At 37.2% G+C, this 22,578-nt stretch overlaps 1 protein-coding gene across 1 annotated transcript in view; it reads right to left on the bottom strand.

Moving 5' to 3' along the window:
• Window positions 1-22,578, bottom strand: part of ADAMTS19 (ADAM metallopeptidase with thrombospondin type 1 motif 19) — a 267,906-nt gene that overhangs the window by 206,288 nt on the left and 39,040 nt on the right. Inside the window, exon 3 of the mRNA NM_001206114.1 lies at window positions 1,100-1,265. Within this exon, the coding sequence (NP_001193043.1) occupies window positions 1,100-1,265 (166 nt within the window). The remainder of the gene's footprint in view (window positions 1-1,099; window positions 1,266-22,578) is intronic.

Raw genomic sequence — 22,578 nt, forward strand, 5'->3', positions numbered from 1 at the left:
ATTTCTATACCTAAATCAACCTCAAATACCATAACCAATTTTCAAGTTGCTATCTTGGCACTAAATACGCTAATACCTAATTCTAAATCTCCAAGTCAATTTTAAAGCCTTTACACCAAAAATTCTTCAATAAATTCATATTTCCTCAGATTCTAAATGGAGCTATTTCTCATATCAGTGAATATTCAGAGGTGTCTGGATTAGATGTCCAAACATTTTTACTAGGGAAACTGCTGAATGTTGGCTATAACTTTTAGGTCCTATTTATGTAATAGAAATCATTCATTTTTCCTTACCCTTCTTGCTAATGCCACATATCTCTGCCAAAGGAAGTAATAAGGACGTGTACCAAACAGCAACCCCATTTTATTTCTGTGAAAAATTGGCAGACAAAGAGACTAGGATTTGATGGTTGGAGATGTTTGTGAGCCACTTAAACTTTAAGATTTAAGATATTCTGATACTGAGAATAAAATTCAAAGAAGTAAATCTTTGAATTTCTTCCTATTCCTAGGAATAGGGCTCTTCTTCCTATTCCTCTATTAATATTAACCATCAAGATGATTTTTACTTGAATCAAACAGAAAAAGAAGAAAGTGCAAGATCTTCTGGTCAAAGTACAGAGATTTCTATGATGCTCACATAGAAGTAAACTAAAATAAGACCATGAGCTCACAGTATTCAGTTTCAGGGGATCTGGAACTCTCTCAGTGTCATTTCTATTGCAGTTAGGTGAACAGAATCCCATGAGGAACACTTCACAATTCAAGAGGGATATAGAGCATGCACTGTATTAATATCTGAAGTTATTCCATTTTTATATTAAAATATACTACTTCATAGAAAACAAGTCAAAAAAATATATGTAATTGTCATTAACCAAGAGAGATTCCACATTAAAAAAAAAAAGATAAAGCCGTGGACAGATGGATAGACACAAAGAGAGGGAAGGATGGGCAAGGTAGGAAGGCAAGGAAAAAAAAAAGCACGGGGTAGGAGAGTGGCATGGAGGGAAGAAGGGAGGGAGGGTGGGAGGTTTTATTCCAGGATTCATCTCACATTGCATATTTAATTAAACCCTTTCAGGACAAGGCATTACCTGAAATAACACCACAGTAATGACTGTGAGGAACAGACTTCTCTGTAACTTTTTCCTCCATGGACCTTTTCCGCCTATATACACGATGTGGGTGACCCGTGATGGCCACTGTATCATTGAGTGGTTCAATAAATATGAAGTCCTCATTAAGCTGTATAAATCCCATCTGGAATATATAACATAGAAAGATACACATGAAATACCTGTTCATAAGTTAGTTTCAATTAAGTAACTTATTCAATTAAGTTACTTTCTAGTTCTCCCACTCACACACACACTTTATTTTCTTCCATGTATATGCATACTTTTTTCTAGTGAAGCTATTTTAGCAACCCCACTAATAAGGTAACTGTCTTCCCATTTTATTACTTCATCTTCAGGTACTTTATTGCACTAGCATAAACTTCATATAGTTAGCCTGTGTGGGTGGGAGGCTAGATGCCAGCAACAGATGCACAGTAAAAATTCTGGAATGTTAAAGGCTCACTTTGGGAGACCCATGGGGTCACTTATATGTACAGCATGTACAGAAGAGCAACACAGTTTTTAATTGCACACACCACACAGTCCAACTTTTTGACAATCATTATTTAATAAAGTAATTTATGTAATATACCACAAAAAATGTAGGATATATAGCATTACAGTTATTATATAAAATACTCTCAAGTCTTCTTTTAAACATTTTTTTAAACCCTTGAACAATAAATTACAGAAAAAGGAAGTATCACTTACATAAACAAGTTTAATTTCATACAATACCATATTTTAAAGTTAGCCAGTTGTGAACAGGGGGCTAAAAACTATAAAATATAGTTATAATCAGCAAGATGAACTTATAACAAATAAGTATTCTTTTATCATATTAAAGCTAAGCCTAGTCATTTCTTCCCTTTCTTTTTTAGAGTATAAAGTTAAGTTATAACTAGGAAAATATTTTACATGGAAGAAAACATGACTTGATCTTTCCAATTTTTATTATTTTAGTCTACTATAATATATATTAATATATAAAATGCATACTTGATTACTTACACTGTTAACTCATTAGTAAACAATTTTGAAGAAGTAATCCCTTAGAACCTGCATTATTCACACATGATATGGTAATATTAAAGTTTTCAAATACCATTTTGTATTAATTTTATAAAAATTATATATAGTTCATTTTGTTTCACATATAATTAGCATCATAATATAATTATTTCTTCAGATATAGTCATTGTTCCACATTGTATATATTTTTTTAATTTAGGCTAAAACTTTTTCCTAAGAAAAAAAGGCTTTTTGTTTTGTTTGAATTACTAAAGTGTATTGCATCTTCTATATGGAAAGACTAAGTGACTGCCAATATGCTATCACATTTTATTTTGTACAGAACTGACATTATAAGATACCTGAAGAATAAAATCTAAAAATCCTTACCAATTTCATTTTATTGAGGTTTTATATCACTAGTAAAATTCTTAACTACTGGAACAGCAGTTCCATCACCTCTCTGTGTCCCCGTCCCCTCTCTCCCTTCCTTCCTTTCCCTGTCTCTTTCTCAGTTTCTACCTCTCCGTCTCCTCTTCACACATATGCACACACACGCATATCACTTGTGGGTGGGGATAATGCAAAACATTTCTATTCTAATGATTCTTTTAAAATATCAGGCATATCTGTATTTGGGGCATTTCTGTTAAGTTTAACTTCCAATGAGTTCTTTTACTCTCTATACATGTTTTCATTCTCTCAAATATGAAATCAGCTTCAATTTTAATTAGATACATGAAACACATAAAATTTTCCCTAGAGTCAAATTTGATGGGAATAAGAGAGAATATCAAATATTTTTAAATTTAAATAATACTCATTAAAGATATAATGATTATTATACATCTACATATGGATTGAGGACAGAATGTATGCTTAGTCGCTCAGTCATGTCCAACTCTTTGCGACCCCACGGACTGCAGCCCACGAGGCTCCTCTCCATGGGGATTCTTCAGGCAAGAATACTGGAATGGACGCCATGCTCTCCTCCAGGGGATCTTCCCAACCCAGGGATTGAATCCAAGCCTCCTGCATCTCAAGCGGATTCTTTACCAACTGAACCACCAGGGAAGTCAGATTGAGGATAAGTGGTGTCATATTATCATTGATTGAGATTATGAAAATACAGAAATATGTTTCTCTTGTTTGAATAAGTGTGATTCTGAGATTCAGTCAGTATCCAAAGCCACAAATAAAACTGACAGTGTAGCTAATGACTAAAATAATAACTGCTATGATGTTTCAGTTCAGTTCAGTTCAGTTCAGTCGCTCAGTCGTGTCTGACTCTTTGCAACCCCATGAATTGCAGCATGCCAGCTATGATGCTTAGTTTCCCTAAATCATAAATTTGTAATCTGATATATTCTTTCAACAGGTTATAAGCATGGGAAGAGTTATAATAACAAATCCTATAAAATTTAATTGCATACTATCATATAAAATTTAATAACATCAAGAACAGATTCTAGACTTAAGATTATTTGGGTTTATAACCTATCACTACCATGTAAGTATGAAAAACTTACAGTGTCTTTATACAACAGCTTCATAGTGTTCTTTGGAAGATTTTTTTTAAAGCATCTTTAAGCACATGTAATGTTCCTATCATAAGGACTTCCCAGGTGGCTTAGTGGTAGAGAACCTGTCTACCAATGCAGGAGATGGGGGTTCAATCACTTTTGCAAAGTTCCCCTGTAGAAAGGAACAGCACCTCATTCCAGTATTCTTGACTGGAAAATTCCATGGACAGAGGAACCTGGCGGGGTGTACTGTCCATGGCATCACAAATAGAGTCAGACACAACTTAGTAACTAAATAGCAACAACAAAACGAACATTTTGTTCTATGTTCTAGCATAGAATCTGATGCTGGGTAACCTTTTAATAAATGTTTGGCATAATTTTTATGTTATTCATAAATATAATAAATATAGCAGCCAAACATTTAAGAGCGGACTGAAGAGCTCCGAGAATCCAAAAAATTAAAATTTTTGTATCACCATAAAGAAAAGTGAAGTCGCTCAGTCATGTCCAACTCTTTGCAACTCTTGTATCACCATATTAGCATATTAAATATTGTTTCAAGAAGATGTGTTTTTTTTTTTAAGATACGATTTGGAAAACTCTTCATGACATACAATTCTCTATTGTGTTAGGATTTTATCTATACACATTTTTAAAAACAAGAAGGTCACTTTGAAAAAAAAAATTGTTAGCATAATTATGGTGGTGGTGATTTAGTTGCTAAGTCATGTCCGACTCTTGCAACCCCATGGACCATAGTCTGCCAGGCTCCTCTGTCCATGAGATTCTCCAGGCGAGAATAGTGGAGTGGGTTGCCATTTCCTTCTGCAGAGGATCTTCCCAACCAAGGAATCGAACCCAGGTCTCCTGCATTGCAGGTAGATTTTTAACCAACTGAGCTATGAGGGAAGCTGGAATAATTACAGTGAAAATGAAAGTCGCTCAGTCGTGTCTGACTCTTTGTGACCCCATGGATATACAGTCCAGGGAAATCTCCAGACCAGAATACTGGAGTGGCTAGCCTTGGAATAATTATAAATGATGACTAATTCATTCAATATATATTTGCTGTCTGACCCCATGTGCCAGACTCAGTTCACTTTGGGGCATATTTAGCATCAAGTATTCAGATTCTCTTCAGGCAAGGGCTTCCTATCTGAGATCAGTACTATCCTACGCCACAGGAAGTTCTCTAGCTTGGGTTGGCATCTGTCAAGCAGGGAAGTCATGAGGTTTTCTATGTCCCCATGAACAGGGGACCTATTCCAATAACAAAATGGATCATCTTATCTGTGCTGTGAATTTACAAGCCATGGAAGAACATAAATCTAGATCAAAGTCTCTTTACAAGTTCTCCTATGCTTGATAATGGAAAAGGAAATGACAACCTACTCCAGTATTCTTGCCTGGAAAATTCCACGGACAGAGAAGCCCTGCGGGCTACAGTCCATGGGGTTGCAAAGAGTCGGACACGACTGAGTGACTAACACACACATCGATGCTTAACAATGCATAATTACACAGCATTCACTTCAGGAAACATTATCCTTTTAATTTTTGTTGTTGTTGTTCAGTCGCTAAATCGTGTCCAACTCTCTGCGACCCCACAGACTGCAACACACCAGGCTTCCCTTTGCTGTCCTTCACTATCTCTCGGAGTTTGCTCCCAAAGTTTAATTTTAGAAGGAAAGAAAATTAGTAGTGCATTAAAATGGCACAATACATTCTCCAAAATAAATGTGAACTATATAAGTATTTTCTCCAAGATTCTTCTTCTTAGATTTTTCAAAATGATGTTAACAATGTTGAGGTATTTCATGCAAACATTTGGAAATGAAATTAGTTAAAAGTTAACTGCCTTATTTGTTGTTATGTGCATCTTCTCATACAGTGGCATCTCTCCTGTTGTATTGAACGCTTTTATTTGATTTGACATTTTAGCAAGCATTTCAGTGTTTTGCAAATTGACCACTGCTTATTTGAAAATAAGTTACCAGCCGTTTCTTGCCTTACTGGTTCTGATATTTTACTATCTCTCCATTTAGATACTCCTGTGTTTTTTAAAACAGCCATATACACTAATCTCCATATAAGTGTATTATCACGGCCACCAATTCCTAATCACAACATGAAATTTGATCTGACAAATGTGCATGGATTTTTATATATCATTGATTCAAGTCACCTAATGCAAATGTTTCAGTTGTTCAAATTCAGATCAACTACAGTCTATTAAATAGACGAACAGATTCTAAAGTAGTAATGTAAGCATAAATAAAAATAACTAAAAATTTAAAGTTGCTACTCTTACTAGGTTAACTACTTCACTTCCCCTACCTTAATTCCTATTCACTTAATCAGCTGATGCACTACTAATATAATTACCTCAAGCTCTCTTTTTTATTTTTTCCATTCTCCTTTTTTGGAAATTGTTTTATTTCCCAGGACCTCAGTTTTCTACATGAACTTTCAGTTGACTAGTTGAAGGTATATATCTGAGGGCTAAAACTACATATGGCAAGAATCTTTAATAATATCCTATTTTAAAAAATACACAGCACATCACAAGAAGTAAATACTGTCTGTGGTAGATCATTATAATTTCAGGCTATGAGATGACTCTGCTATCTGGCGGGATAGTAGAATTTGGATAAAAGTTACTTCTTATGAGAAGAGACATTCGCAGAAAGGCAAAGAAGATGTGAAATCCAGGAAACTGGTTAAAAAGATGCCTGGCTTCCTACTTATCAGGTATCCTTTCAAAGAAGGGATATATGTATACATATAACTGATTCATTTTGCTGAACAGTAGAACATACAGCATTGTAAAACAACTGTACTCCAATAAAAATTAATTTAACAAGTATTAAAAAAAAAGATGCCTGACTTGAGTAGAAAGTGAAAGTGAAACTCATTCAGTTGTGTCCAACTCTTTGCAACCCCGTGGACTACAGAGTCCATGGAATTCTCCAAGCCAGAATACTGGAGTGGGTAGCTTTTACCTTCTCCAGGAAATCTTCCCAACCCAGAAATCGAACCAGGGTCTCCTGCATTGCAGGCAGATTCTTTACCAACTGAGCTATCAGAGAAGCTATTAGGGAAGATTTGAGTAGAGAAACAGGTAAATGTAGCCCCAAAATAAGATGAATCAATATAACTGAAAACATCAAATGACAAAGTTCTTGACAGAAAAAGTCAATGAAGGTTTGAGGATGATTAGTTTATTATCTAACTGGAAAGTATATTAGAGAATCCATGAGCCACTGGAAGAAGCATAAGTGTTTGCCTTCTAAACAGCAGTAACAGAGGCTGAAAGGGATCTGGCATCTGCACACTGTTTATAACAACATTTCACACAAATGTCTTATACGCTACATGATGTGAATATGTTGGTTATATTTTCCAAAATATTCTCTTGTATGGTAATGTTATAGCATATATCTCATTAAGTAAATAAAATACGTAGTTGAAAACATAAGCATCACGTAGGGATTGACATAAATTAAAATACTGTAAGTTCATTTTTATGCTTTATTCAAATGAAACTTCGTTTCCAATATTACTGTTAAGCGGGAGTAGTTTTTCAAGCTTTTATGTATTCTATGCATACATGATCAGTCACTTCAGTCACATCCAACTCTTACTATACATAATACATAAATCTGTAGGAAAACACACATCTGATCCCATATCTATCTTTTTACCATATCATACTAAAATACTCTCCTGACTCAATCTTTTCAGTTTTCCCTTTATGACTGTGAGGATCAACTCCAAATGAAGATATATAAGTCATACAGTTATGATAAACTCTTGCCTGCCTCTCCATTGAAACTTCACATATAACCACTACAGACAAATTTTACTGTGTAAACAAACTTTACATTTTAACATATTTCAGAATAACTTTTAGCTGCACAGTCACATCTTAGTACACTGCATTTGCTGGTTTCTCTTCCCAGAAAAGTCACTGTTGGTATGGAAAATTATTTCTTCAAATTCAAGCTGACCCTGTCCCCTCTCCAAAGTAACCACCATCTCCTCTATCCACCTTTTCCATTCTTGCACTTAGGCCCCCTTTGAACGCTGTTTGCATGACTGTCTGATGAGACCATGAGCTATTCCAGGGAGGGCTTGGGGCTCAGTGCTTGTCACCATGCCTTCGATGCACAGGGCCTGGTACAGAGCAGGTGCTCACTCAATGTTAATTTCACTTTTGCTTTTGAAAGAAAAGAAAATAGATACGTTTGCTGCTCTGAGCCACACTCTACCTGTGACTCCATCTGAGGCAAAATTTCAATCTGATTTCTTCCCTCTTCGCATTTCCAGTGTTGCTTTCCTGTGTGTCCAAGTTTTATCTTTAGGAAAAGTTTTCATGTGACCACATTGTTAACATCATTCCATTTACTTTCCCTGCCAAAGGGCTTCAAAAAGAATCATGAAACAACAATGGTAGAAGGAAACTTAGACTCATCCGGCCATCTGGATTTTTAAAATTGAGAAAACCAAGGCTTAGAAATCTTGTATGACTTGCCCAAAATCACACAGAGAGTTCATGGGAATGTCAAGGATAGAAGCTAAAGCCTCCCAATTTCCAAATTGATTTTAATACAGAAACTGAATTTGCTCGCCACCTACATTCTCCTTGTATTTCCACCAGCATTCTAGCTTCCCCCACTGGACTGGAAAACTGCTCTGAGGCCACCCACCGTGTCCTTCCTTTTATTCTCCTCCCTTGGGCATTTGACCCTTGACCACTTTTCTCCTCCAAGAATATTCCATGGCTCCACTTATCTTCTTCTCTAGCAACTGTTTCTGTTTCCTTAAACAGGTCCTTTTCCTCACCCACAAGGCAGGTCTTGTTTCTCTGCATTTATCACTTCCAACAAATTTATAAGTCCCCAGGGAAATGACTCCCAAATCCTCCTTCCAGATCCACTGCTTCTATTCAAGATCCTTTCTCCTTGTCTCTTACTCCTCATCTCACTTTAGATGCATTATAATTGCCCCCAAAACTAGCACCTCCTCTTTAAGTCTGTATTTCTCTACATGACTCTTTTCTAGTTAGCCAGGCTAAAATAAACTATATAGTCCCTTCTTCTTCCCTTTTCAAACTTACTTTGAAATGTTTACAAGAAAACAAGAATAGAAGAAAATAACATGCCAGTATGCCAGATACTATATGTACATTATTTAATTTAATCAAACAGCCAGCTTGGGATAACTCTGTTAATGTCACCCATTTTGCAGTTGAAAAAGCCAAGCTTCAAAAAGACTTACTGTGCATGAGTGTATGGTGAGGACAGGGTTCAAACCAAAGACCACCGGGCTTGCAACATGTGCTGCCTCTTCTGTGAGGCTATCTGAAAAGGCAAGACCTGCTTGGACTGTTGTTCCAAATAACTCTCATCTTTTAAAAATCTGCACTGAGCATTTGATGTCAAGCACAACACCTCACACATGGTAGATGCTCAAAATCTGATATCAAGAGCAAGGCCAGTTGTTTCATTTGTTATTATTTTCTCCCATTCTGAGGGTTGTCTTTTCACCTTGTTTCTACTTTCCTTTGCTGTGCAAAAGCTTTTACGTTTAATTAGGTCCCACTTTAATTTCCAAAATATACTAGTTCATAAAACTCAGTATCAGAAAAACAAACAACCCAATCAAAAAGTGGGGAAAAGACCTAAACAGACATCTCTCCAGAGAAGACATACAGATGGCTAACAAACACATGAAAAAATGCTCAACATCGCTCATTATTAGAGAAACGCAAATCAAAACTACAATGCGATATCATCTCACCCAGTCAGACTGGTCATTATCAAAAAGTCTACAAACAATAAATGCTGGAGAGGGTATGAAGAAAAGGGAACCTCTTGCACTGTTGGTAGGAATGTAAACTGGTATAGCCACTATGGAAGAGAGTATGACGATTCCTTAAAAAACTAAGAATAAAACCACCATATGATGCAGTAATCCCACTCCTAGGCATATACCCTGAGGAAACCAAAACTGAAAAAGACACAAGTACCCCAATGTTCATTGCAGCACTATTTACAATAGCTAGAACATGGAAGCAACCCAGATGTCCATCGACAAATGAATGGATAAAGAAAAGTGAAAGTGAGACTAAAAGTTGCTCAGTGCTGTCTCTTTGCGACCTGATGGAATTCCATACAGTCCATGGAATTCTCTAGGCCAGAATACTGGAGTGGGTAGCATTTCCCTTCTCCAGGGGATCTTCCCAACCCAGGGATTGAACCCAGGTCTTCCACATTGTAGAGGGATTCTTTACCAGCTGAGTCACAAGGGAAGCCCAAGAATACTGGAGTGGGTAGCGTATCCCTTCTCCAGGGGTTCTTCCTGACCCAGGAATTGAACCAGGGTCTATTGCAGGAGACCCTGCAATTCTTTACCAACTGAGCTATCAGGGAAGCCCCATGGATAAAGAAGTTGTGGTACATATACATGATGGAATATTACTCAGCCATAAAAAGAAACACATTTGAGTCAGTTCTAATGAAGTAGATGAACCTAGAGCTTATTATACAGAGTGAAGTTAAGTCAGAAAGAGAAATATAGGTATCATATACTAACACACATATATGGAATCTAAAAAAATGGTACTGAAAATTTTATTTGCAGGGCAGCAATGGAGAAACAGACCAAGAGAACAGACTTATGGACACAGGGAGAGGAGAGGAGAGGAGAGGGCGAGATACATGGAGAGAGTAACGTGGAGACTTACATTATCATATGTAAAATAGACAGCCAATGAGAATTTTCTGTACATCTCAGGGAACTCAAACAGAGGCACTGTATCAACCTAGAGGGTTGGGATAGAGAGGGAGGTTCAAGACGGAGGAGACATATGTACACCTATGGCTGATTCATGTTGATGTTTGACAGAAAACAACAAAATTCTGTAAAGCAATTAACCTTCAATTAAAAAATAAATTAAAGAAAAAAAAGAGCAAGGACAGGCCCCATCCTTCACAAAGCAGAAGACCAAAATACCACATTAGGCTCTGAGTTTTTATCTAGAGGTGTTTTATGTGACAGGCATGTGGGCTGCCAAAGGCATACTGGCCTTCTGAGTGAGGAGGTTTTCATCTCCAGGCCTTATCCAATGGCGGAAACTCAATCTCTCTCCCACAGCAGATTTGGGAGAACAGTTCAAGGCTTTTGTTTTTCTTTCCTCCTTCCTTTCTCTCAATTCTCTTTTCTTTTTCTTAAAATGTTTTCTGATCATAAAAATCAGAACTTTTAAATAGCAGAATATTTTAAAAATACAGTTGAAAAAAGAAAACAGTCATCTCAAATTTCATCATACAGAAGTGTGTATATATATATCAATATGTATGCATATATTTCTTTCTGGTCTATTAACATATACACATAAGTGTCTCTCTATCTGTGCATGTGTATACCTATACACACATATACATATGCTAAAGTTTTATGTTTTACTCTATTTTCCCATCTAAGAAAAGCTTAGTAACTATTTTGTTTAATATTGGACTGGCCCAAAAGTTTGTTTAGGTATTTCCATAATATCGTACCAAAACCCCAATAGTATTACATAGTCTTTATAAGTTGGTTTTTATTGCTGAATAGTAACTTACGTTCTAAATATATCACAATCTTATTATTCATTCACTCAACCCTCTACTCAATAAAATGCTTATGAGTATGAATGAAGTTTGAACAGCCAGAGCTGTACAGCAGTGAACAAGACTGACAAGCCCATCACCAACTCATACCCCAGGTGGGGAGACAACGTGTTATTTGTTCAACCAGGTCAAACTTACAATTTCTCCACTCAGATCAGATCAGATCAGATAAGCTTTACATTGATGATGTGTGTGCTTATTTATGTCTGTGTTCTATTTCACTATAAAAGCCAAGGGACAACATAGCTTGGAAGTATCCCACCAGCTACCTAAAGAAGAAAGCAGGAGCTGAAAGTGACCATTTGGAAAAGATGAACTAATTCTCCTCAAAGAACAAGTAAGTGGACAAGTAAGCCCCTGCCCTCAGGGGCTCAGGGGCAGCTCTGAGGAGGAAAGCCTCCTAAGAACCAATGAATATGGACTGTGACAGAGAAAGAGTGTGTCCACTTCAAGCACCCATCATAAAGCTCAGTCACACCATCTGTGACGCCATTCTCCTTCCCCTTAGAGCTTCAGTCCCAGGGAATGTAGAGGAACCCAGAGTGCTGAGCAGGAGAAATAACAGCTCTACATGGGAGAGAATGAGGACTCTAACTCCACGTCCCCATTCCTCACTGCAAATGATGAGCTCTCAGAAAGCCTGAATGTGGAGAGCATGCATCTCAGAGACATTTTAAATTTACATGAATTTGGATGGTTTGATGATTATGGGACAAATATTTTTAATTACCAGAGACTTTCTGTGACTAAATTCACCATGGGACTTCTCACAACCCAAGAATAAACAACACCAGATGACCAGAAAAACAAATATGAACAATCAAAAGGCAAACAATCTGTTTTATTTTGATACACCTTGAATCCTGTTTATTCAATAAACACTTATATATGTATAATATGAACTCAGGCAACAAATGTTATAAAGGGGTAAGACAGTGATGTGGGGATGGCCTTTCAGGTGAGGTGATATCTAAGCAGAAATCTAGCGTATCAGAGATGTCAGGCCAAGATGCAAGGCAAAGGGAGAAACAAATCCTTGAGAGGGGAACAAATTTAGACACTTTAAGGAAAAGCAAAACTAGTGCAGCTGTAGCTAAGTGATATATGGGAAATGATAATTAAGAAGGAACGCAGGGCCTTAATCCATAGCAGTGTCACTTATTTGATTCATAGTCAGAAATAAACCCTGATAAAATTCTACTTCTGTTTTTAGACCACCTATCTTTCCTCAGACCCTGGTTACAGATTTTATTATGGGACACCTCATGACAGTCTTCTGGGTTATGCTCTGTCAACGGTATTATTTTAACTACATGACAATTATACTTAATTTGTAAGAAGAATAGACTTTACTCTTACAATGCTTTCCCTATTTTCTTGAAAACCACTGCCTTCTTCTAACTTCTCCCCAACATTTGACAGAAATATGGATTTAAAAACAATTTCAAAAATGTCCTTTTTATCAACAACATTGCAATGTCATTATAAACAACATCACAGTATGATAATAAATAGAAGCTGTTCTATGCTGAAGAAGTAAAAAGGAAGTGGTAAAAACTGGTAGAGCTGAAAATGAATATCCCATCCTAATGGTTCATTATCCAAAACTAATTGATTTTTTGGTTATTATAATGGTTACTTTCTCATTTTATAGGAGAATTTTTGCTCATATCAAGAAAAACTTGATTTTCGTATTTTTTTTTATATTCCATTCACTTTAATATAATCTCTTGTTAGTTATATTTTTTTCATTAATCCACTAGGGTGTCTATGCATTCTTAAAATAAGAAAACAACAAGCTGAGAAAAAGAGAGCAAATTCAGTTTTAAATCTACTTCTAAGTTTATCAACCAGTCCAGCCAAAAGCTATTTAGTTTTGCTGTATCTTTCTGGTGCTTATTTAATTTTCATTACAAATGTACTGACTGAATACCCACAATATGGCAAGAGGCAAGGCACTGAGGATTCAAAGATGAAAACAGATTTAATCTCTATCTTCACAGACCTTATACATTATGCAAAAAGTCAGGAAAAAGTGAACTATTCAGAAAAATATACTTAAGATATTATAAAGTAGGAAAAGTATCATTAAAAAAGCAAACAGAGATCTGAAAGAAATACAGCAGAGGTTACGATGCCAGACAGGGAGGCCTGGCGTGTTGCAATTCATGGGGTCACAAAGAGTTGGACATGACTGAGCGACTGAACTGAACTAAAGATGCCAGAGAGGGTACCCCAATAAAACCTATCTAAGGAGATCACATTTGAGACAAGAACTGAAGGAGCCAGCCATAGAAAACAATGCAATTGAGAGAACAGTGGTATTTTAGGTGAAGGAGGCCATATACCAAGGCTATAACTCTGGAAAATAGGTAGGAGGAACTCAATGTATCAACTTTGAGTTTTATAAAAGCGTACAATTTTAAATGATTATTTATAACCATATATATTTGTGTGTCATGTTTACATCACATTTTAAAAATAAGAAAGAATAAACATTATGACTGTATTACTTAGCAATATAAAAGCAAAGTAAGTGTTAATGCTAAAAGAAAGGCAATTGCTCCTTAAGGAAAGAAATCAAAGCTGGAGAGGAGGGAGCAAGAAAATTTATTTTTTACACTGTAATTTTTATAACTTTATTGACTTTTCAAATGATGTACATGAATGGCTTACATCACATTTTAATTTAAGAGAGGTAGAATTGGGAGGGTTCTTGTTGGGAAGTCACTGCAGTGACCAAAGCAATAAATAATGGTGGCATCCGTGTAAACTCTACGTGAGAAATACCTATAGACAGAACAGTTAAATGAGTGATGTGGAGTCGGAAGCAGAGGTGGGAGTCACAAATAAATAATTGTAGCAGCAAATACAGAACAGATGAGGTTGGCAGGGCATGATTTACGTAGAGCTCTGAAGAACATCAAACACATTTAGATGGCATCTGAAGTGTAACTGGAAGCAACAGTGTATGGCATAATCTGTTACATTTGGAAGAAAGTCATTCTTGTTCTTTTTTGAAAAGCAGATTACAGGGTGACGAGAGTAGAATGAGGGAGATCAGTTTGAAGTCAGTTATACTAGTTCAGGAGAAGGCAATGGCACCCCACTCCAGTACTCTTGCCTGGAAAATCCCATGGACAGAGGAGCCTGGTAGGCTGTAGTCCATGGGGTCGCTAGGAGTCGGACACGACTGAGTGACTTCACTTTCACTTTTCACTTTCATGCATTGGAGAAGGAAATGGCAACCCACTCCAGTGTTCTTGCCTGGAGAATCCCAGGGACAGGGGAGCCTGGTGGGCTGCTGTCTCTGGGGTCGCACAGAGTCGGACACGACTGAAGCGACTTAGCAGCAGCATACTAGTTCAAGTGCAAGATCATGATGGCTAGACCAAGAAAGTAACATGTGTTCAAACTAAGAATGTGGACACAAAGTAAACACATTTGAGATTAACTGTGGTTTCACACCCAAACCAGAGAGCAACCCCCTCAATCTGTTAATATTTTTCAATGCTGTTCCACAGAGGGACAATAACAGAGAATTAAAGATGACTCCAGAGTGTCTGTCTTAGGTACACAAGAAAGGGAGATAAATTTTGTAATTGAGATAAAAATGTCAAATACTGAGATGAAATAGATTTTCGGGGCAGATAATCAAAGTTTCTGATGAGGCTGTCTTAGGTTTGATATAACTGTGAAACACCCTAGCAGAGGAATCAAAATAGACAGATGGTATATGGAGCTTTGTAGAGAGTTTTAACCTAGAGATATGCATCTGTGTACTGCCAACATAAAGATAGTATTTCATTTCATGGTGATGAGTGATGTTATCCAGAAAGAGAATAAAGAGGGAGAACGGTAGAGAGCTTAAGACCAAACCTGAAGATCCTACCACTGAGGAGAGTAACAATCAGTAAAGGACACGGAGGAGGAAGGACTAGGAAGGTTAAAGGAAAAGTAGGAGCTTGTATGGCTGACTTTTAAAATCAGAATTAACTGTTTCTAGAAGAGGCTTTTGGAGAAGGCAATGGCACCCTGCTCCAGTACTCTTGCCTGGAAAATCCCATGGACAGAGGAGCCTGGTAGGCTGCAGTCCATAGGGTCGCTAAGAGTCGGACACGACTGAGTGACTTCACTTTCACTTTTCACTTTCATGCATTGGAGAAGGAAATGGCAACCCACTCCAGTGTTCTTGCCTGGAGAATCCCAGGGACGGGGGAGCCTGATGGGCTGCCGTCTATGGGGTCGCACAGAGTTGGACACAAATGAAGTGACTTAGCAGCAGCAGCAGCAGCAGCAGAAGAGGCTTTGAAGAAAAGACAGGAATAAGTTCTTACTCGGTTCACTCTGAAGATGCGCTTGCCCTGTCTAACCTATAGCGTTCAGGTTAAAAATGAGTCATCCTGCACAAGATGGTCAAACACACATGTTCATGTTGCTGCTAAATTCAACAACAAAAACGGAGCCAAAGAACATTCTCCTGCCTGTATCAATCAGGGTTCTCACAGTCATAACAATGTGACTTTCTTCCAATGCAAATGAGAGAATTCTACATGTTCCACTTTGTTGAGTCACTGGAGAGTTTAAATGTATTAACTAACTTTGCCTGACCTGTATTTCTTTTAAGGAAAAGGTCGCTTCCAACTTGCCACCTACCCTGGCACTTACTGAGCTGGTACACATTCAGCTGTGCACCTCCTCCTTAAAGGGTTAGTCACTGGGCGATTGTTCAGAGTCACTCACCACAGTGATGAGCACTTGCAGCACTTAAATCTCATGCAATTCCAGCCCAGTTATGTGCTTGAAGTGGAACTGAATGAGACCACTGAGAAAGCCGCACAGCTGCGATTTGGGGAAGTACTCACCACTGCCAGGTCTTACTGGTGACCTCACAATTAACAGAGATGTTGCCAACCTCCTACATCCCCCGAGAGAGTAGATACGAACTCAGTTCACCATGGAAACAAGATTAGTGGAGCAAACTACTCAAGGACCATAGCACGGGTACTCAGAGACATGGAAAATGTGCTGCAACTTATTTTCCAGATTCAGTGAAAGGTCAAATAAATACAATAATTCACATGTTCAACAATATTTACTGAGCACACACTATGTCAGCTCTTGTGCTAGATTCTGGAAACACAGCAGGGTACAAAACGGTCATTTTAAAACAGACAAACTTAAGTCTCTTTTATAATAATTAAGGGGTTTACTTACTATAGATGTTAAGTCCTATTTCTCACATGCAACCCCACGGGCAAAACATGGGATTTTTTTCCCATGTAGGACCCTTGGATAATTTAAATAGTCTCCCCTGCCCTATTCTGATGGCATTAAGTAACAGCCAAGAAATTACCTTGTTGTTTTTTTCCCTTAAAGGGAGCATTAAATATTGGACCACAAAAGTTCTTCCTCGCATGGCCTGTTTCTTAACTACAAGATCCTCAAACACAAATGTCTGACTAGGGAGAGTAGGAAGAACACACTTTTCCTTTCTTCCTTTACTCTCTCTTTCATATATGTCCCATCTGTGACTAAAGAGGCTCAAGAAACTCATGTAACATCAGGTTGATTTACTAGAGATTACCTTGGGCGGTCATATACCTGAAGAGGTGAAATAATCAGGTATAAATGGGAAGCCCATTGCATTCCACACAAATCAGACCACATCAAAAATATTAAGCCTCAGCATCACAGTATAAATGAGAGCATATCCAGATAAGAAATTAGGGGTCAGTGTGTTCCAAACCCCATCCAGAGAAGAAATCATTCAACATCACTAATACTTGATATTCTACTTATGCATTTCAATCATGAATATAACAATCACCACTCTGAAGCAACCTAGGCCTCTGTCGGACAGAGATAACTCTAAGATTTTTGCAGAAGGGCCAGAAGGCTTCTGCAAAGCTCCTTTAAACCATGCATCCTGATTCTGCTTTCTAAGCCCCTTTTACATTCTATATAGAAGACAAATATGTGCTCAGTTACTAAAACATGTAACTCTAATGGTTACGTATTTCTGATATGTAATGGGCTCCCTACCTTTTTCATTCTTTTCATTTTACTTGGTAACTCTTTAGTTTATAATGTCTACTCTTATGGTTGACCTTTTTTTATTTTAAAGTATGAAAGTGAATATCAAATGAAACATATCCTTAGCACAGAGGATGAGTTGAAATAGGCTGCAAGTTACATTAAAAACCTGGCACAGACTGGTATAGGATAATAGGATGGAAAGTGTTTCCATTTATTAATTTTATCATTATTAGGAAATACTTCAAATTTTCAGAAATGTATAGGCTATAGAATGTCCAGTATTCCACTCTGAGTAATTAAGATGTTAACATTTATTTGTTGTAGATTATTTCTAAAAAACCTAACAATTCATTGACTTGGTTGAAGTGGATCTGCACACCTTCCCAAGACAAATCCCTTTCTCTTACTGCTCAGAGATGACTGCTACACTGAAGACAATGCAATCTTTTGCACTCATGTTTTAAATTTTCACTTCATGTGTCTTGCTATTACAAGTGTATCGGTGAACATGCTGCTGCTGCTAAGTCCTTCGGTCATGTCCGACTCTGCGTGACCCCAGAGATGGCAGCCTATCAGGCTCCCCCATCCCCAGGTTTCTCCAGGCAAGAACACTGGAGTGGGTTGCCAGTGCCTTCTCCAATGCATGAAAGTGAAAAGTGAAAGTGAAGTCGCGCAGTCGTGTCTGACTCGTAGTGACCCCATGGACTGCAGCCCACCAGACTCCTCCGTCCATGGGATTTTCCAGGCAAGAGTACTGGAGTGGGGTGCCATTGCCTTCTCCATCAGTGAACATACTTGGACCTATTTAAAAGGGTTCATTCTGGTGGCTGAATTGAGGATAGACTAAAGAGGGAGAAAGGCTACTGATTGGTGGCTCCAGCTAGGATGGTACTAATGGCAATGGAGTTGATCAGATTCAGGATAAATTCTGAAGGTAGAGTGAACATAAAATACAATATTTTTATGTGCAGTTTGAAAGAGAGGAATTCAGAACCACAGTATGATTTTGACCTTTGCCAGATGGAACTACACTGGAGTAGGAACTGGCAACCCATTCCAGTATTCTTGCCTGGAAAATTCCATGGACAGAGGAGCCTGGCAGGCTACAGTCCATGGGGTCGCAGAGTCGGACACAACTGAGCACGCATGCAAATGAACTACATGGGTGACCATTAATAAGATGAAGAATAAAGTGGAGAGAACAGGATGGGAGGGCTGGGGTGGTGGGGATGGAATCAATAGTTCTACATGCTGAATTTGGACAGAGTAGTCTGAACTAAAGTTACTTATTTTGGAGTCACTGATGTATGCTGCTGCTGCTGCTAAGTCGCTGACGTATAGTTGGCATTTAAACCTTGAGAATGAATAAGATCAACAAAAAGGTATACATAAAAAACACAAAAGGCCCAGGACTGAGCCCTAGGGCATATGAGTGTAAAGATGGCAAGGAGAATAGGAACAGTCAATGAAGCAGCCTGAGAGAAAGCAGAGTTATGAAATCCTGGATGGCAAGTGATAAAAGCAGACACTAAGAAGGAGGGTGGGCATGGTTAACCCTTCCCAGTGCTGCGACAGAGAAGATGAAGACCTAAGTAAACACTTTTGTCAACTGCATATCCTTTGTCCTTTGCGTTAACCACTCGGAAATATGGGGCTTCCCTGACAGCTCATTTGGTAAAGAATTTGTCTGCAATGCGGGAGACCTGGGTTCAATCCCTGGGTTGGGAAGATCCCCTGGAGAAGCGAAAGTATTCTGGCCTAGAGAATCTGTGGGTCACAAAGAGTCAGACAGGACCGAGCAACTTTCACTCTGAAATATACACTTATATCTTTATAATTTGAATAAAAATTTCGATACAACTACCATTCAATTTCTTATTTCATTAATGCTAAATGCAATATAAATTTAGCATAAATGGGGAAATTATCCAATCTCAAAATTCATCACACATATTTATGGATTTTGCAACTTTAACACTGCTGGAGGAATCTCTGCAGTTTTAAAGGAAATTGAAATATGAAGAAAAATAAAATATTTGAGATCACTCCACTATGAACAGACAGAAAAGTAACTGGGGTATAATTCTTTTGAAACAAATAATCCATGGTAATTTTCACTTCTGTCATCCATCTTGGTTACAATGCACTGTAAGAATTATGTCAGTTTATTCCATCTAAAGTTTCAGTTTAAACTGATGGTAGAACTTATTTATTCTTGTAAGTTTTATATTGTTATATGCAGCCAAGCCATTAAAAATACTTTGGGATTTTTAACTTTATAAACCAAAAAATTGGCAACTACTTACAGATTCTAAGCATTGCCAAACTGAATGAGGATCATATTAATGTTATTATCTAAAAGACTGATTAAAATTATTGTATAGAAAGAGTTACATTCAGAAGTCTAATGCTTCTAGAAACCTCTTTCCTGGTTGATATTAATATTCTTTAGATACCCTCATTTAAACAGTTAGAAATCTACCCAAATACTCTCATCCATAATGATTAAAGAGTTACTTTTAAAAGATAGCTATGAAGCATTTTACTGAAAAGAAAAAAAAAAGTAATTCAAACTCTGAAAGGAGGTGTAGAACTGAAATTAAACTAAAAATACAAAATGAATTGAGAAAACATTTAGAATGTGCTTATAGCACATCAATTCTGTAAATGACAATAGCTAAGACCCTAACAGCCAAATGAGTAAATGATATGTATAATTCACAAAGGAAGAAAATAAATAGAGAAACAGGTATAGGACAGTGGTCATTCCTGGTTAGTAATTACAGAAATGTAAATTACAATGATCAGGAACAATTTCACCATTTCAAATAGTAATTTAAAAAATAAGCACTTAAGATTATATCTCATAGTTGGCTAAAACAGTCAGCCTCAGCAACCAGAATTTGTTGGTGGCCTAATAGCTTAGTTCTCTCTAATAAATCCTTGTAGAAACACACAACTTACAGTTCTGGAATCAGCAATTGCAGTTCTAGTAATGTATTCTTTGAACACACTCAAAATAAGACATTTTGCTTTTTTTAATTAAAATCAAACATATAAAAAGTATTAAAAATATATGGAAGACATATTATTATAACTGGAGTAGGGAAAATCTTAAAGATGTATGCAAGGTGGCAATCACATAATATTCACTTTTTCAAATCTGTAAAATAAATGGAAGCCAGTTGAGTCCACTATTAAGGAAATAACGAGCTAAATTCTGATATATTCAGGAAAAACGCATTCCATATCCTCTTTAAATGTGGCTTTACAGAGTCAATGTGACAATGTTAAAGATGGACATGGACTTTAATTTGAACTGAGAAAACAACGCAAAAATTCATAGGGAAACAAATTGGTAATAAAAACAACATACCAAAGTTACAACAGTGTTTATAAATAGTAGGAACATGAAAACACATCTCTCTTTTAAAAAAAAAATTTATGTGGTTACACTGTTCTCAAATAAATATGTATATAAGTATATTAAATATATATATATATATTACACACATACACTGACCTTCATAAACCGTTCATGAGAAACGCTGGGCTGGATGAAGCACAAGCTGGAATCAAGGTTGCTGGGAGAAATATCAATAACCTCAGATATGCAGATGATACCACCCTTATGGCAGAAAGTGAAGAAGAGCTAAAGAGCCTCTTGATGAAAGTGAAAGAGGAGAGTGAAAAAGTTGGTTTAAAGCTCAACATTCAGAAAACTAAGATCATGGCATCTGGTCCCATCACTTCATGGCAAATAGATGGGGAAACAGTGGAAACAGTGACAGACTTTATTTTCTTGGGCTCCAAAATCACTGCAGATGGTGACTGCAGCCATGAAATTAAAAGACGCTTACTCCTTGGAAGGAAAGTTATGACCAACCTAGACAGCATATTCATTATTTTGCCAACAAAGGTCTGTCTAGTCAAAGCTATGGTTTTTCCAGTAGTCATGTATGGATGTGAGAGTTAAGACTATAAAGAAAGCTGAGCACCAAAGAATTGATGCTTTTGAACTGTGGTGGTAGAGAAGACTCAAGAGTCCCTTGGACTGCAAGGAAATCCAACCAGTCCATCCTAAAGGAGATCAGTCCTGAGTGTTCATTGGAAGGACTGATGTTGAAACTGAAACTTCAATACTTTGGCCACCTGATGCGAAGAGCTGACTCATTTAAAAAGACCCTGATGCTGGGAAAGATTGAAGGCAGGAGGAGAAGGGAACGACAGAGGATGAGATGGTTGGATGGCATCACCGACTCAACAGACATGAGTTTGGGTAAACTCTGGAAGTTGGTGATGGATAGGGAAGCCTGGCGTGCTTGCGCTCCATGAGGCTGCAAAGAGTCGGGCACAATTGAGCGACTGAACTGAACTGACATTGACCTTCAATTATATAAGCAATACACAAGGTCTTCATCAAATTGTTTTCAAGATTATGTTTAAAGATCTCTTTGATTATCATCCTCAATCCTAGCACTTATCTACAAATATATTCACTATTATCAGTTTCATCTGGTTCTTTCTATATCTTCTTATATCTTTATACATATATATGTAGACACCCATAAGAAAATGCATAGTAAGCTCTTTTTAACATGAATAGCGATATAACTTATGCATGTTCTACAACTTACAATTTCTTGAAACTCAACTTTGGAGAAGGAAAGGCCTTCTTAAAGAAGCAACAAAATGGGGCCTTCATGTTGAACAATATTGTCAAATCTGACCACATTAAAAGTAGAAATGTTGTATGACAAAATATAAACAAATCTGGCAGACTGGAAGAAAGGCCTGGGAGAAAGTACTGGCAAAATACATAACAAAAGATCTTTCTTTACTGAGATAAAAGTCTTTACTCTTTCTTTACTTTACTCTTTCTATTCTGAGGCAGAAAGGTAACCCAGTAGAAAGATTCCCAAATTAAGTGATAGGAAATCCTTACAGAAGAAACCCTACTGGCTAATGACATAAAAAGATGACCAACCTGTCCAATAACCAAAGTAATTAAAATGGAAAGAATAATATGCTATTTGACAGTCAACTACATGGAAATAAAATTTAAAACTGGAGAATATCAAAGTTTGAGAGATTATTAGGAAAACAAGTACTCTAAAACAGGTGTTGGTGGTAGAAGTAGAATCAGCATAAACCCTTTGGAGATCAACTGTGTACTATGTCTTAAAAGAAAATGTGTATATTTAAT

Source organism: Bos taurus, chromosome 7, assembly GCF_002263795.3.
Source record: "Bos taurus isolate L1 Dominette 01449 registration number 42190680 breed Hereford chromosome 7, ARS-UCD2.0, whole genome shotgun sequence".
Lineage (NCBI taxonomy): Eukaryota > Metazoa > Chordata > Mammalia > Artiodactyla > Bovidae > Bos > Bos taurus.